This window comes from Serinus canaria, chromosome Z, assembly GCF_022539315.1.
Source record: "Serinus canaria isolate serCan28SL12 chromosome Z, serCan2020, whole genome shotgun sequence".
Taxonomy (NCBI): Eukaryota; Metazoa; Chordata; class Aves; order Passeriformes; family Fringillidae; genus Serinus; species Serinus canaria.
In genome coordinates this window covers 41,355,979-41,373,011 of record NC_066343.1, presented here as the reverse complement: position 1 = coordinate 41,373,011, position 17,033 = coordinate 41,355,979, and the positions used below count along the sequence as shown (strand labels likewise).

Here is a 17,033-nt window from a genome sequence, read left to right as displayed (position 1 = left end):
TAGACTGACTCTGTACTTTCCTATACGTATTTCCCATATGGAAATTGAGCAAGGGAGACTCCTAAGCTTAATAAGCAGACCACAGTTGTTTTAACCAGTAAAGTTCTTTAATAAATTGAGTATGACTCCAGTCATCATGAACAGGTAGCTCAATACTGAGCCTTATTTTCCTAGGGCTACACCACCTAATGAAGACAGACCATTAAAACTTACTTGAGTTTACTTTCACAAATCAAGATCTTGGAGCACCTTCAACATGGGGCAGACACTTCAAAGAAACACTCTCCTGCAGCTATGAGCTACAGTACTTGACATCTTTGAGGTCAGATTTTTTCAAGTAATCAGGTGATAAAGAAGCATTTTCTAAGTCATACATTCATAGGATGAATTTCTGTAACATTAAACTGTGTTCTAGTTCTATACTAGCATATAACCCTAATTGATCACATGCAGGCAGTAAGGCATAGGCAGACAAACGTAGAAAGGATACAGCTTCAATCAATCTCTAACATAATTTCCCTTTCTGAGGTTAAAAGTGAGTCTAGTCTGCTCATCAGTACTGTCTAATAATTTTCCTAAACTCAGCAGGCAAAACTGATGTACCAAGGTGCTGAATTAATACTCATTGCCTCACTATCAAACCCTGGGCTTAGGAGTCTGAGACACACTTTGAGCACAGAAGTCCCTGGGGAGCCGATTGCATCTGAAACACACTACTGAGGAGAAAGTGTTTCTGGTATGGTGCCAGTCAGATCCGATATTACAAATCTCTAAATAAAACCAACCATGTTGAGACAGAAGTAATTACTGACACTGATAGAAAGGTCAGAATAAAACCAGCAAAGATGATTTGTTATCACCCAACCAACCAACACATCTCCTATGGGCAGAATAAGAGTACCGGGAACAGGGAAGGGACAAAACTCAAGAAATTCTACAAATTCTGTTGTTTAACATAAAAGTTTGTTGGTGATTTCAGTATAACCACAGTTATAAAAGCAAGCCTTATCAACAACATTTCACAGGCAAATGTTTTCTCATTGCATTCAATGACAAGACAGATTTTGGTATGATAGTAACCATAAACATTTACATCTTTTCAACCCCAAAGTTCAGAGGTTTAATGCAAAAAACCGTTTTTTTTCCTTAAGATTAAGATAGTTCAAGGGTATGACCCTCTTGAAATGCTCTATTTCATTCACAGATAATAGCAGTGCAAGAGAAAATAGAAACCTAACCAAAAGTCTATGACTAAGGATAATTAGGCAAGATATTAAATAAGATTTGATATATCTCTGTCCTTTGGAGCCTGACTCTTCTGGAGTGGGGAGCTATACTTCATACTGTTTTTGGGGTTTGGTGTGGTTTTGGGGTGGGGTTGGATTTTTTTAGTTTCTTCTGCAAAACTTTGAGCCAGTTGATGAGACCACTCTCCTAAAACCCCTAATTTGGACCATGTGCTGAAAAACAAAAGCCTTTCTTTTTTCACATCCTAGAGAAAACATACAACTGGCTTGACTTTCAACAGCACATATGCAAAATGCTAAAACTGCTGTAGCAGGATTTTTCCTGCCTCACAGAGCTACCAGAATAATTGACACAAGTGTTCTCTATGCTGAGAGGCAGCAGTCCAGTAAATGGAATTGATTTTCAGTGTACAAAACTAAATGTAAACAAGTACTGCTGTGTTCTCAGAACTTCTGTAGAGGTTGTGTTTCTAAGACTCTACACCTTTGATGAAAAGCTGAAGTAAATTACCAGTTTCCAGAACTATCTCATCTTAATCTATAGTCTAAAGTGACATAGGAAGAAGTCCGCACAGCATTTTTTTAATCCATATTCCACCTAAGTCCTACCTAGCGGTCTTCCTCAATTTCCTACCTCACTAAAAGCCAACCTTAGCAAAGGCTAAAAAGACAAGTCACCAAATAAACAAATGCTCATGCAAATTTTTCTTTTTTAGGAACTGTGGTGTAAAAATTATATAGTTATTAATAACATGTTTGGTGCTGCATGAAAAAACATCCTGAAGTAAATACATACTGTATACTGCTTTACATGGTCCCACTTTTCTTTTTGAATTTTCCAAGCTGTGTTGCACAGCCTGCAGTTTTTGTATGGGAAGTAGTACTTTGGTATGCACATCCCATCTTTCTTCAGACATTGCTTTTAATTTTGGGCCTATATCTAAAGCATAAGATAGAGTTATCATAGTTCTGCTGCTAGTACTTGATCTTTGAATTTTAAACTTTCATTTTTATTTGCTGCTTCTACTTTACCCTAAACCGTACATAAGGCTGTGTAAACTGTGAATATACAAAAGCAGAGTCTATGATTCTACAACACAGATTGTCCTCAAGTATAGCTTTAGAACCTTCAGGTAGATTTTCACAAATGAAAGTAAGCAAGAATGAATAAGCAGTTTATTAAATAATAATGTACTTATGCATCTTTAAATTATCACTATATGACAATATGGTTTTGTCACTACAATCTAATGACTGCTTCACAGATATCCCAGACAGCTGTTCAGAACCTGCTATCAGTTCAGCTTCCTAGCAGGTCCCAATTTCAGACAGTATTACACTTTCTGAAAGACCCTCATGCTCTAAGAGTGCCCTACACCTTTATGAAATAAAAAATGACGGCTAAAGGCAATGCCAAGGAATGGACTAAACTACGTTAGTAAAAACTTAAGATTCATGTGCTGATCTTGCCCCCTGTGTACCCCCAAGCACATTATATTTAACAGGGGCTAATTCCACTGAAATTTACATGTTTCAGAAAAGTAACACAGAAGGAAGATGATAGTTTTAGCTGACAGGTATAAAAAGTTTTGAAAATACTTCAAACTCAAATGGAATACTGTCATAGAAAAATTACTAGATGACCAAAGCCTTACACCTCCTGCAACAAGTTTTACAAAAGGTGTACTTTACTGAGCAGACATCACTAGGTTTCCTATCTTTCTTTCCTGTTAAAAATCAATGATATAGGGTAAATGACCTCAGACTCACACCCGTGAGCTCTTATTACACAATAAAGTATGGGAACCCGCATTTCTATACTAACTGTCCAACTACCTGAGCTCACAGTATACGCAAAGCTGTGCAACTGCAGAAACTGAGCTGTTAAAGGTGACAGCAAATGCAGAAACAAAAGCCTGAGAGACTATACATGAATGAGAATGCCATGGCATATACAACTAAAGAAGCAGTTCATTACATAACAAAATGTGCTATAGATATCCACTGGCATAGCTAACACACTAATAGGAAAATTATATTTAATTATCTGAAGTGTTAAAAAACATAGCCATGGAAGGGAAACTAAACAGACTTGCTCAGTGCTTGTAGCAACTATGAAGTCCTTAACTGGAGGCACACAGCAGCCAAATACTTCAATTTCATGTGGCCAGAAAAAGTTGAAATTGAAAATCTGAGCCAAGCAAGGCTCTGGGACACTTTCTAGGTCTTAACACTTCCTCCATTTTGTTCATGAATTGTAAGACCTTAGTGCCATACTGGAGAAAAATGGTGATGAATTTTCAAAAATTCCAATTGCAACCCAAATTCTCTATCACAGAAGACTACTGACTCTCCTTCCCTTAGGCTTTGAAAAGATATCTCAAATGGTTGAATGGTAACCTTTTTACATTTGGGTTAAGGTCTAGGCAGCTGATACAGTATATTCTGAATTATCTTATCTCACATAGCTACTACTAAAGGCAATTCTCCATGTTTACACCTGTCTCACACTGTGAGGTAGCATCTTAAAGGGAAGTAATTTGATGGTAATTAAGTGGCTTAGTCACCTGGTAATGCACATGGAAAGCAAATAACCTCTATATACCTCAGGTGCTCTTGACTTTACTACAGAGAAGTCTAAAAATTGATTTTAAAACAACATGAACACCCAAGCTTTGAAGCACCCAATGGTCAGGAAAGAGAACAGAATGAATTTGTTAAGCCTCCAAGAAGTTCAAATCAACTCCCATAATGCAGGAAATTTTCTTTCTTAGACACTACCTCCACCTCTTCTAGTAAACATACACTGGATGTACTCTTCCAGAGAACAAGCAGTGGGTATAAAAAATGAAGCTAACAATGACAAAGCATGACAAAACAGGTCAAAATATGGCAGAAAGTAAAAGCAGTATGATATACAGGACATAATAGAAACCTGAATATACAATTTAGAAACAATAAAATAACAGGAAAAAGACTATGTGTAGTAAGAGAATAATTTAGATTGCAAAAGACCACAAACATCATTAAGTCCAACACTGATCAATCACCACTTTGTCACTTAGACTATAGCACTAAGTACAACATTAAACTACTTCTTGAACAACCCTAGGATGGTGACTTCACCACTTCCTGAGCAGTCTGTTTCAATGCTTAACAACTCTTTCCAAGAACAAATTATTCTTGATGCTCAGAAAAATGAACCTCAGCTGGGGCAACTTGAGGCTATGTCTTCTTGTGTTATCTCTTGTTACATGGAAAAGTGTCTGACCCCCAGCTGGATACCCCCTGCTTCCAAGGCAGTTGTAGAGAGTGGTAAGTTTACATCTGAGTCCCCTTTACTCCAGGCTAAAGACCCACAGTTCTCTCAGCTGCTCCTCACAGGGCTTGTGTTCCAGACCCTTCACCAGCTCTGCTCCTCTTCTCTGGATATGCTCCAGCCCCTTAGTGTCTGTCCAGCAATATTGGGCCAGAACTGGGCACAGGATTTGAGGTGTGGCCTCAGCAGTGCCCACTGCAGGGGGATGAACCCTTCCATAGTCTTTCTGATACAAGAAATATCAGATGTGGTCCTGACAACCACACTATTTATGATTCAAGCCAGGATGCCATTGGCCTTCTCAGCTAGAAGATGGCTCATCTTCATCTGCTGTCAACCAGCACCCTGAGGTCATCTTCTGCTGGGCAGCTTTCCAGCTACTCTGCCCCTGCCTGTATCCCTGTATCACTGCCTTGGCCTGCTGTGACCCAAGGGTAGGACTCAGCACTTAACCTTCTTGAAGACTGATGGCAGAAAAGAGCAATATGGACAGCTGACTGAAAATACTATTACAACTACTACTACTGCTACTACTACTACTACTACAAAACACAGTGGAAAACTACTGAGAAGATGAGAGGCTTGTGCAAGGGATGAATGAAGAACACATCTGACATTGACACATATGCTTACCAGACATTGGCACATATGCTTACAAGAGAGCTGGTGGACAACAAACCATTCTGGTTTATACATCAACTCAGAAGACAATAAGCATCAAGTGCTTTTTTTGGTCCTACTGCCTTTTGAATCCCAGTAGTAGCTTTAAAGCAATTTGTTTCCTTGTTTTGGGCCATTTATAATGCTAATAAATTTGTTTGGGTGTTTTACTGGTAAACACACATACTGTATTTTTGAAACCACATTTCTTTTGTGTCTGCTGATTTTTTATAGTGGACTTACATACCTAGAAAAAATTCTACTTGCAAGCATAAGTATACATAGAGGCTTTTCTAAATACCCATATACAGTGATTAACAAGTCTAATTTAAAAGATTTTGCAGAAATCCATACTATGAACTATAATAAAAGTCACCAAATCTGCAAAAACTCATGGTAGACTGCTAAACATGCTGAGCTTGAGAAATAACCAATCAACCAGTACAGGTACCTTTTGCAAGACAATGTACTAGGAGGTTTTTTTTTAATAGCTACTTAATGATTATTCCCTACTATTTTTAATGCTACTCAAAAGATCCACTAAGTTAATTAAAAGCAGATCAAAACTATGGTATTCAGCACAATCTGATCTGAAGTAGCATCAGATCACTATTTCCTACTTAGAAGAGTAATTCTATTTTTAGCCTTTAAGGTAGAGCACACAAAATACATACATTTATTTCAACTTTCAAACCAGTATCTCATCTGTTGTGGAAACAGATGAGATACTGGTTTGAAAGTTGAATACTCAGAAGTTCAAAATATGAGACAAACTCTGCTTCATGTTCTACTTAACCTACAAATACAAGAAGTTCAAAATATGAGACAAACTCTGCTTCATGTTCTACTTAACCTTGCCACTCATTTCAGTACAGAAATAACATGAAAATATATTGTTAGTAACCTGTCTCTAAAATTTTCTTATCTCTGTTTATGCATCCTGAAATTTTTCTCTTTATGTAATATTATATTTCTTTCCTTACCACCTAAAACCAAAACACAGTATGGTATGTTTGGGGACAGCAAGAATCTAAATAATACAAGAGAGATGCCATTGTGCTTTGCACCACTCTACAAAAAAATATAAGTGCAAGAATGATGGGTTGGGAAGGTAACTGGGACAGAGAACTGCACAGGACAACAAACCCTATGCAAAGGGAAGTCATGGCATGGTGATAATATTGCAGCCCATCTGAGAAGACTTAATGTCATGCATCCATAGTCCTCAGCTGCCTAAATTCTATTAGCAAGATCCTAGTAAGTTTGTTGTGACTAATTCCCTCATAAAGTGCAGTACTAGATAGGGATGCTTAGACTACTGTGCAGATAAATGTCATTCCACACCTGTCACATCTAATGTCCTGCTACAATGAGCTTAATGGAACCTCGTGCACTTTCTTAAGCAAGAGGCTTCCATTCACATACACATGCCAAATGGAGACTGGAATTATGTCACTGGAATAATTTTTTTTCATAGCTAATACAGAAGTCAATGTAGAACCCATGGAGGTTTTTGGCACGGGTTTGACAATAGAGGCTTTAACAATAAACCGTGCTGTACTCTGTAGCACAGGTCAACATCAAAAGGCCATCACATGTTTCTTTGACAGCAGACGACAAATTTCACCTGAGCTGTATGCTACATCACTAAAAAATAACTAGGATTCATGGAGTAAACCTTCAGGCAGATGTCAGATTTCAATGACAAATTTCACATGTTTTTTTAAATCAGATTCCAGTCCCAAGAAAGGCGTAAGATTTCAGATATTTTTTAGTCACATATGCATTTTTATTATTGTTGCTCTAGAACAAACAATTTAACTTGAAGTGCTTTCCTAATTTCTTCCTGGCAGCCACGTTCTTTAAAGTTTAGACTTTGTTTGCATAATAGAAAGAGCTTTCAGTATAATACAAATCTCTTTGTTTAGTACTGTTTACCTCACCACTAAGACTGCAAATGCCAGAGAAGGAAACCAGAAAATCTGGAAAATAGGAGTTCTCGGACTCCTTTTTCAATTTTTATGAATTGTATGGAGGTCTACTTTGGCTGCACTTCCCAGTATTCACTACTGTCACATAACATGAAATTATTTTTGCCTATCTTGCATTTGTGATTATATTATAAGCTGAATAGGTTTAACAAAAATCCTCTCTCCAAATTAATAATCCCTAGTTTGAATGTTAATTTCAGACTTTCTATGATCACAGACTGTCGTTTTGTAAAATAAGCACAGATAAAATCATAAAATAGATGTATGCCACTCCTTAATTTAATTTAGTACATGTATATTCAGCTATGCTTGTGCTGCATATACATTCAAACATGTACACAGATGTATAATACAACAAGCTAAAAAAGTAAAAATTACTTTGTTAGAATCAGAAAATTATATATAGTTGGTCATTGCTACCATGTACTTACTATTTAGTTGAATCTGATAATTGATATTCCCGTCGTCTATCATAACACTCCTGAATTCCAGGGTCATTCCATAAGCTTCTTATTGCATCTACATATGGGTTCTCAAAACTTGACACCTTCTCTACATCAACTTCTCGAACTAAAAGTGCATGAACCTAATTGAAAACAAACAAAACAGTAAAATGTACCTCATTTTCTATGTTTGCAGACAGCTCATATACAATGAACAAGACTAATAATTCTTCACACTGGTTATATCACTGACATCTATTTCAATTTGAAAAATCAAATATCATGAACATGATTGTGAAGCTGCCAAAAGGAGATAACTTTTAAGCTAACATCACAGGGAATGAAGTTGCTCTCAGGAAAATTTCATCTTCTTAGACTTCTTTCTTTTGGGACACCAATAATTGCTACCATAACATTGAAACAAAGGAAAAAAAAAAATAACAGACAACCCAAAAAGATTCCGTAAGTACTACCAAATTCAAACTGGTCATTAAGATCTAATTACTGATAGTTCAACTCAGTTGTTTCACAACCAAAATCTAGATGGTGTAGGTGACTGTTCAGTTCAATACACTTTTGACAACAGCAGACATTTTCCTGGTCTTCTGGGAATATAAGAATTTCCCCTTTATTTACCAGAAATCTTGTAAACACGTAATCAGTTCTTTTTGGAAAATCATGTCTCATACACTTAGGATCTTATTCATGGGCTTCTACAAGTATTTAAAGCAAGATACCAGAATAACAAAACTGGAATTTTTGGGAATTGTAATCATGACATCTCCACTTGAGAAGATACTGAAATAGCAACCAGGTCTTCTCCTCCTTTTTTCCCCATCAGAAAACTATGGGCAGGGTTAAAAACTGATTCTGAGCTTCAACCATGTTACAGCCTTATGCTGGTTTTCTTGGCAATACTCTTTTTGCCACAATCCATTATATACTTACAAAAGTGTGGATTTTTTGTATCTAGGCTTCATCACGTCAGTCTTCTACTTATTATCTTTATTATCATCTCTTATTTTTATAGTAATGGGAAAGAAACGGAAAATAATTTCCATTTTCCCAATGCCAAATAATTCCCAAGTTACTAGGAAATACCTGATCCTACAGAACTTACTTCAAAAGAGCTGAAAAAGTTCTAGTAATTCAGCACAAATACTTAGAAAAATGTTCATACTTTCTCTGTTCTTTGGTTTGTAGGACTACATTAATGGTGGTTAGATTCGCTTAAGACCAGTGAGTTGACATTTCACTACTGTGAACCACTTCTTTCCTTTGGCTACTTGTGTGCATTTAAATTAAACTAGACTTTACCAAAATGCTGTATTTTCCTGAACTACCACAGTGTTATGACAATAGCAGCTAGCTGAGTAAACTGAGTTAATAAAAACATTTAATGCCAAAAATGTATTTCACCTTTCCAGCTATAGGAGGAACTAAACCAGTCATCTTTGGTTTGGGGTTTTTTTTGTGTAAATCAGTATAAATCTTCAGAATGAAACACTAGCCAAACCTCTGCGGCAAAACTTCATCATTATAGCCTTTGTATGAAGCAAAAATGCCCAGAGGTCTATTAGAAGTCAGAAAACTGGCCTGTCATCTCTCCTGGACAATTCATGACACCATTGAAAATGGAAGGGTAAAGCAACCAAGAAGAGCACGTTTTCCAAATGCCTGATTTGTAATAAACAGGAAAGCCTCTCCATAAACATGGTACGGGAAAAGCCACAGAACCTTCTTCTCTTCACTTTGTTTTTTTATTTGTATGTTTGTCTCCTCTGAAAAGCAGGTACCACCTAAGGACTGGAGGGGATAACCACACCAGAAATCTGATGTTGCTACAGGCTACTGCTGTCCTGTGGCTGAACTGAATTATGAACCAGAAACTGTTTTCAAGTCTGAAATTTCTCTCACAAAAACTGCAACAGGATTTCAGACCTAGCTGACAGACTAGATAAATAAAACCACTGACTGAACAGGAGAAACTAAGAAATAGTTCATCTGCTTGCTGCCAGATGTCTGCCAATGGTGGTTTTCTTGTAAAACTTCCCCAAACCTGAATTAATTTTAATGGACTGATGGACAGTAAAAGCAAAGTACAGTGAAGAACTACTTAAATGTTTCCTTACACATTAAGTTTTTATTGCTAAAAAACATTCACTGCCCAGAGCTTTGTTTCAGATCAGGTCACCAGACAAAGAAGGAAAAAGAGAACATTATTGACACAGTTGGAATGGAAAACGTCATAACATAAATACAATAATATCACTTCAGCAAAGTCTTTGGCTTCTGGATCATACTATATGATACAAAAAATATGAATGAAAACTAAAGTTTCAATTTCACGCATGAAGCATGTTCAAATTTTCTACAGCAGTTATTTTTAGAAAGTCGGGACCTACCCAGACAGCATATTTCCAAGAACATTTTCAAGAATTATATGCACAAACATCCAAAATTATAACATAAAAAAATTTGTGGGAGATCTCAGAAAAGACATTTGAAGTAGCTTCTGATCTAAAATGTTTATAATTTAATGGATAACTAAACATTTACCTGCCCATTCTATCATGCAATTTTCTTGCACTGATATTTCTATATTAAAACGCTGATGTGACTTCAGGTGTTTGTGAGTACAGGACTTATATGTTCCTGCCACAATTTTCATTAAACATCTCTAATTTAGAGTGTTTCACATTTTGTTAAAATATAGTAAGACAGGGAATCATAGAATACACTGAATTGGAAGGGACCCCCGAGGATGATGAAGTCCAACTTCCAGCCTTGTGCAGGACACCCCAAGAATTACACCATGTAACTGAGAGCATTGTCCAAACACTTGTTGAACTCTATCAGGCTGGTGCTGTGACCCCTATTCCAGTGCCCAGCCACCCTCTGGGTGAAGAACCTTTTCTTATTATCCATTGTAAAACTCCCCTGCTGTAGAGTTTCATGCCATTCCCTCAGGTCCTGTCACTGGTCACCACAGAGAAGAGATCAGTGCTTGGCCCCGCTCCTCCCCTTGTGAGGAAGTTGTAACTGAAATGGAAGTTGTAACCTCAGCCTCCTCTTCTCCAGGCTGAACAGACCAAACAACTGCAGACACTCTGCACATGGCTTCCCTCAAGGCCCTTCACCATCCTCAGGGCCCTCCTCTGGACACTCCCTAACAGTTTAAGATTCATGTATTCCAGCACTCAAAACCACAAATTAGACTCAAGGGAAGGCCACCACAGTGCAGAGCAGAGCAGGACAATCACCACATTCCAAAACTCCAGCTACAGAACGACAATGGCACAGCAACTTTGGATGATCCCAACACTTTCTGGTAGGCTGAACTTAAATGCAACTATGGATGTCTACGGAAACCCTTAAAGACTGAGAATGCTGCAGCTGTCAGACAGTCAGTATGTGCTATATGGTAATTTACATATAAGGCTGCCAAACCCTCACAAAACCTGCTAGAGCAGCATCTTCCTTACCGTGGCTCCACCTGCAACATGAAGATATAAACAACAATGAAGGCACAAAAGGAGAAATAAGGGTATAACAGCTTCTTAGTTTTCTCATAGTAGAAGGACAAAATCTCAATTGGGTGAACTGAAATCCATCAGGATTTCAAAGTAACATACACAGAGCCTGTGTAAACCAACCTGTGACATGGATCTATGTTCACCTGAGTAATGCCATTATGGGGCTACTCAAATGTTTAAAATACTACACAAACAGGCAAATGAAAACAGTGTATACAACTCTAAGTAATACACAATTCCCATGACTTCCCATAATTAATTCATATTTTAATGACCCTATGACCAAATTGTTTATTTGCAGAACATCCTGAATAATTAAGGTGTGGAATAAGCAGATGTAAACTGTGCAGGTAAATAGTTCCATGAAGGAAGTAAACTCTTCCGTGAAGGCAGGAAATTGTATGCCATTTCTGCAAAACTATTCAAAAATCTTACATCTGCAAAAATTACTAACATAATTGTAGTATTGTGGGCCATTTTTTCACCTCCATGGAAGTCTTAAATTACCAAAGTATTTCCAATATTTTGCCTGTGTCTGATATTTAAGGCAATTTACCAGGGATACAGTACCATTTCAGATATATTGGCAATTTAGAGACTTGAGGCTGGATGTAAAATACAGATATAACTCTGGTTTTCAAAAGCAAAATGAAACTGAAACCTATTCTAATATTTGAAATTATTTGACTACACTTAATGAAAAACATGACAGTAATTTCTAGTCATCTTTTCTTCCCTGTGCTGCTGGAATATGAAGAAAAAACAGCTGAAAGAAAAAATACCTGTTATTTGAAGAGAGGGGGAACATCTCACTCCCTCTCTCTGCTTGCGACACAAGACTTAAACAACACAGAGATAATGCAATAATCTCTTCAACTGCAGTGATGACAGGCAAAAGAGAAATTTTACCTTCGGATTTTAAACATTAATTTTCCTTTCATATTTTTCACTGGCTCTAGTTGTTCCACCTATAGATATAAACTAAAATATGAAGATTAAAGAAACAAATTACAGGACCTTTTATCCTCTCTTTTAAAACTTTCATACCTCTAACTCTCCAGATCCTCAAGACGTTTGCCTACTTTCTTTCTTAGAAGGTGAGATCATTAAGCATTACAACTTTTAAACACTACAGCCTTGCTTGTTAATGATTGCATAGGGTGTTACACTCTTCAAATACTGGCATGGCTTTAAAGCTAAGCTGGAAGATGACATCACTGAGCAAAACTGAACAGCAGGTTGCAAAAACCTATCAAAAAAAAAATCATACCTAATATTTACTTTTGTGTGCATGGCATGTTACTTTTGCAACAGATTATAAATTAGGCACTTTCATACCTCCTGCAGGTACTAAATGTAGCACCTTACATGAAATTTTCACACACTGGTCCTAAAGTTTTGTTAAAGTATTAGCGAATACTTTCCCAATGTGTGCTGTAAAAATGTGTCATTTTTGCAGTTGAAGACCCTAGAAACAGAAACAGCTTTACTCTATGGAAAACACTTTTGCTTTGCAGAGCTGAGGAAATTCTAAGGCTGACTGTCTGAAATATCTCTATGGATCAACCAACTGCTGCATCTTTTCCACTGCTTTAGTAATTCACCCCCTAAGAGCTGGTTTTGTGTTGTTAGGAGCCTAGGTATTCTGCCCTGAAATTATTCAACTCTGCCTAGACATCATACTTGTTTACATTCACTTCTAAAATACTTCCAAAAATGCAAACAAACCCCACACAATTATTATTCTAATTGTAAACAATAGCTTCAATTACAGGATTCATTTATATATTTTTAACTCCTTGATTAGGGGTGTATGACATCAATTCACAAGTTCAACTTATTCTCCAGGCTTGGCAGATTTCCTTTTTAAGGAAAACAGAGCAATGAGTAAAATACAGTCCATGTAAGTAAAAAGAGATCCAAAATAACAATCAGAAAGTTATTTTTGAAAAGTTATTACTGGGTTTTAATATTAAATAGTCTAATTAGGTCATGTTTTGACTTGTTTTCCAAATATTACTTTTACTGATAAACTTTCAAAGTTTTTCAGCAGCTGATGAAATTTTGAGATTAACACTTTTGTTCAGATAAATCCTTAAGATTCCCAAGGATACAATGGAATATACCTACTAATATTCTGACATTTTTAAAAATTAATTTTAGCATTTGAATTTTAACACTGATAACTGAACATAAAAGTAATCCAAAGCTTTTCCTTTTAGACATAGTTACTAGCAACAAATTACAATCTCATCATGTCCTCACAATTAATAACTGACAAGGACAAACAGGTAAAATAATCTTCTAGAAATGAAACCTATTTACAAATTTAATTCAAATCTTCAGTGACAGAAACTAACAAAAACCATTTCAGATCTGAACCAGCATAAGAGAGAACTGGCAACAAGCTCTCTTCTCACAACAATTTTTGTAGCTAAAAGGAATTATCTAAATTACTGTTCCATCTATAAAAAGATAGTATTATCACCAAGTAATCCTTGAATGTTTACAAAAACACATTAAAGCATGGAGCTCTAAGCAACCTGGTCTAGTGAGAGATGTCCTTGTCCACAGCAGGGGGGTTGAAACTAGATGATCTTTAAGGTCCCTTCCAGGCCATTCTATGTATCTACAATAATATTTTCAGACAGATATCCATGTTCTAAGTTTCTTTTCCCTATTTTTCTTCCTTTTTTTTTTGTGTGTGTTCTTTGTCTTCTTTTTCTGCGGAGGACAACTTTTAAACTGAGATCATCCAATCATTATTGTGCTATAATCCTATAAATAATTACTGTACACACAACATTTAACAAAATACTTGAGAAACATCTCAGTTTTTAGACCTTTATAATATGCTTCACTGTTTTTGAAGAACAGTGCTCCATAAGTTTTGCAAATGGTACATTTTTCTGTCAAATTTTTGTATAGTGGTTCTGTTGAATTTACGGAAGAAAATGTAGTGGAAACATGGACATGGTGAAACTTTCATTCCATTTGCAAGCAAAATAACTGGTTGTACTTCACAAGCTTCCAAGAATCTGCTACCTTAGTCAATCACTGCAGTACACAATTAAGTGCATAGAAAAAATAAAACAGAAGGACAACGTTCCAGTACTAGAATTCTCACTTAACAAGCCTACCATTGAACAGATCTTCCATGAGCTTCACTCCTGTGTCTTGGTCCCACATTACAGACTTTTTTAAGAGTACAAGCAGTAACAGCCTTGCTTGGTCTCATGGATTCAAACACCTAGAACTGAGAAGATGATGCACCTCTTCACAGAGGTCATGTTGATTCAGACAGTTTAGCATCTACTTGCTTACACAAGGAAACTCCAGGAATTGCACTGCATTTCAGACCTAGAGAAGAACCTATGGTGAGCCCAGGGCACAGGGAAACAAACAGGAGGCTCCTTTTAAGGGAATGTCTGGGTTTTGGGTAGATGAAGTTATTTTTCTTCTTAGCAGCTGATACAGTTTTGGATTTAGTACCACAATAACGCTGATGACACACTGACGTTTTAGTTGCTGTTAAGTATGTTTACTCTAAGTCAAATTTCCCATGCTCTGTCAGCCAGCAGGTGCACAAGAACCTGAGAGGCAGCACTGCCAGAACAGGTGATCTGAGCTATCAAAGGGGTATTCTATACCACAGAATGTCATGGCCAGTATATGAACCAAGGAAAGTCAGCTGAGAGGCACTGATCACTGCTGGGGAACGGGCTAGGCATTGTTCAGCAGGCGGTGGCTGAGCAGTTGTTCTGGGCATGTCTTGTTTCTCTTAGGTTTTGTTCCTCTCTTGCTCTCCTTTTCATTCCTATTATCATGATGTTTTATTTTGATTCAACTGTTAAACTGCTCTCACCTCAGCCTGTGAGGTTTAATGTTTTTTTCTCTGACTCTTCTCCCCACCATGGATGTGTCTGTGCGGTACGTGGCATTTGACTGGGATTAAATCGGAACAAGGAACCATGTAATTGTACCTGTGTTTCAATTCACGACAGAAAGTACTATGTGGAAAAAGAATCCTCTACACAACTCATACTAATTAGAATTGTCAGATGTGATAATTAAAAAAAAAAAAAAAAGGCACATAAAAGAAAAGCATTTCGCCTCCATATTTTTAAGCCACACTTTTTTATCTTCAAAGAAGTGGAGTGCCCTCTACTGACTAATACATAGTACATTCAGCAGAGGCAGTTATTTCAAACTGGTATTTATGGAAATAGCAAAGAACTGGGAGGGTACCTTTTAAAATACTGAATGATTCCAGCAGGAATTTTGCTCCATAAAAATTACAACTAACTTAAATGGTCACATTTGTGCTGTCCAACCAGGAAGATTGTCCTTCTAAACAATTACCTCACTTATTGGAAGCAAACTCTGAAAGTGAGGTTCAGACTTACCCTAGGTATGCAAAGATACATGACACCCTATCACCTGCTTGAGTGTGCTCATTAATCCCTTGATGTTTAGAACGATGAGTTGGCAAGGCTGAAGTAATGGGGCAAAATGTAATCTCAGATGAAAAGCTGTTGTTTAGAACAGGGTCATACAAGAATCAATTTAGCCCCAAGATGTTAAAGATAGCAAGCCAACATTATTTTCTCTAGAGAAACCACAGACATATTATACCATGGTGATGAGTAGCTATTTGAAAAATGCCTTGAGGGAAAATTAAAATAAAGTTTTATGCCATGTGTGACCTAAAAAAGTGATAGCTTCCTTATAAATTAGGTACTATCTTCCCCATTCCTAGAAATGGACTGTATTTATGCTGGCTGGTATCAGACGCCAAGAAGAGCTTATTTAAAGGAGGATGGCAAAACACTGCTGAGTCCTCTTTCAAGGCTTCAAGCAAAACACCAGTCCTGAAACATGCTGCCAATATCATTAGGAAGGAGGAAGAAATAACCAATAAAACACATCTTTACAATACTGAAAATATTGAAACAAGATTTCTATTTTTAAGAGCTTGAAAAGCAATTCACTTTGCTGCCCGGTGTATGTAAAATTGATTCATATGTGTTTTTCAATGATTAACTTAGGTTATTAACTATTCAGTATTTACAGTGAGAGGTCACAGTAGCCTTTTAAACAACCATTTGGGCAGGTTATTTATCCACCAAAGCACAACTGGATGAGACTCCCAGGAGAAATAAGGCATGTTCTTTAAAAATGTACCATCAGTCATCACATGAGAGGAAACAGAATTTTGAAGGGTTATGTTTGTGTCCTTAAAGTACATTTTTAATAACCTACACAGTTTATTTGAAAGCCTGTCCTTTCAATCAGAATGACATCTATATGAAGGTAAACAAAATTGAGGGCTTTTTTGAATTAATTTTGATTAAATTTTATCTGGAAGAAGTGGGGGGTGAACAACACAGGTGTAAAAGTCACAAACAGTCTATTGAGAATAACTGTCCTCATTACTACTATAGCAAGGTTTCTGAGTTCAGCAACCTAAGTCTCTTCTTCAATATACGCTGGAGATTCTCCAAGCAACGAGATGAAAATCTAAAAGTGAACACGAATGATGAAGTAAACATTCACATCCAGACAATCACATCGCGTCTCCTGGAGTCAACAGGTTCCACTTAGCCACAAATATCTAAATTTACCCTCTTAATTCTGTCCTTTTTTGTTGTTTGTTAGTTTCAGAAATGTCCAAGGCAATTTCCCAGAAAATCTTCAAAACAAATTTATCAAGTTAATTTAGGGAAGCTGTTGATGTAGAAAAGACATGCTGTTTCAGTTATATCCTGCTATCCAGAAAGAACGTTTATTAATAGGCCTTATCTACCCTGTTCACAAATATTATCAGAGGCAGGCAG

The 17,033-nt window shown here is 36.8% G+C and overlaps 1 protein-coding gene across 1 annotated transcript in view; it reads right to left on the bottom strand.

The window, feature by feature from the left end:
* LOC103823251 (guanine nucleotide-binding protein G(q) subunit alpha) overlaps positions 1-17,033 on the bottom strand; it is a 120,495-nt gene that overhangs the window by 32,619 nt on the left and 70,843 nt on the right. Inside the window, exon 3 of the mRNA XM_030236845.2 lies at positions 7,649-7,803. Within this exon, the coding sequence (XP_030092705.1) occupies positions 7,649-7,803 (155 nt within the window). The remainder of the gene's footprint in view (positions 1-7,648; positions 7,804-17,033) is intronic.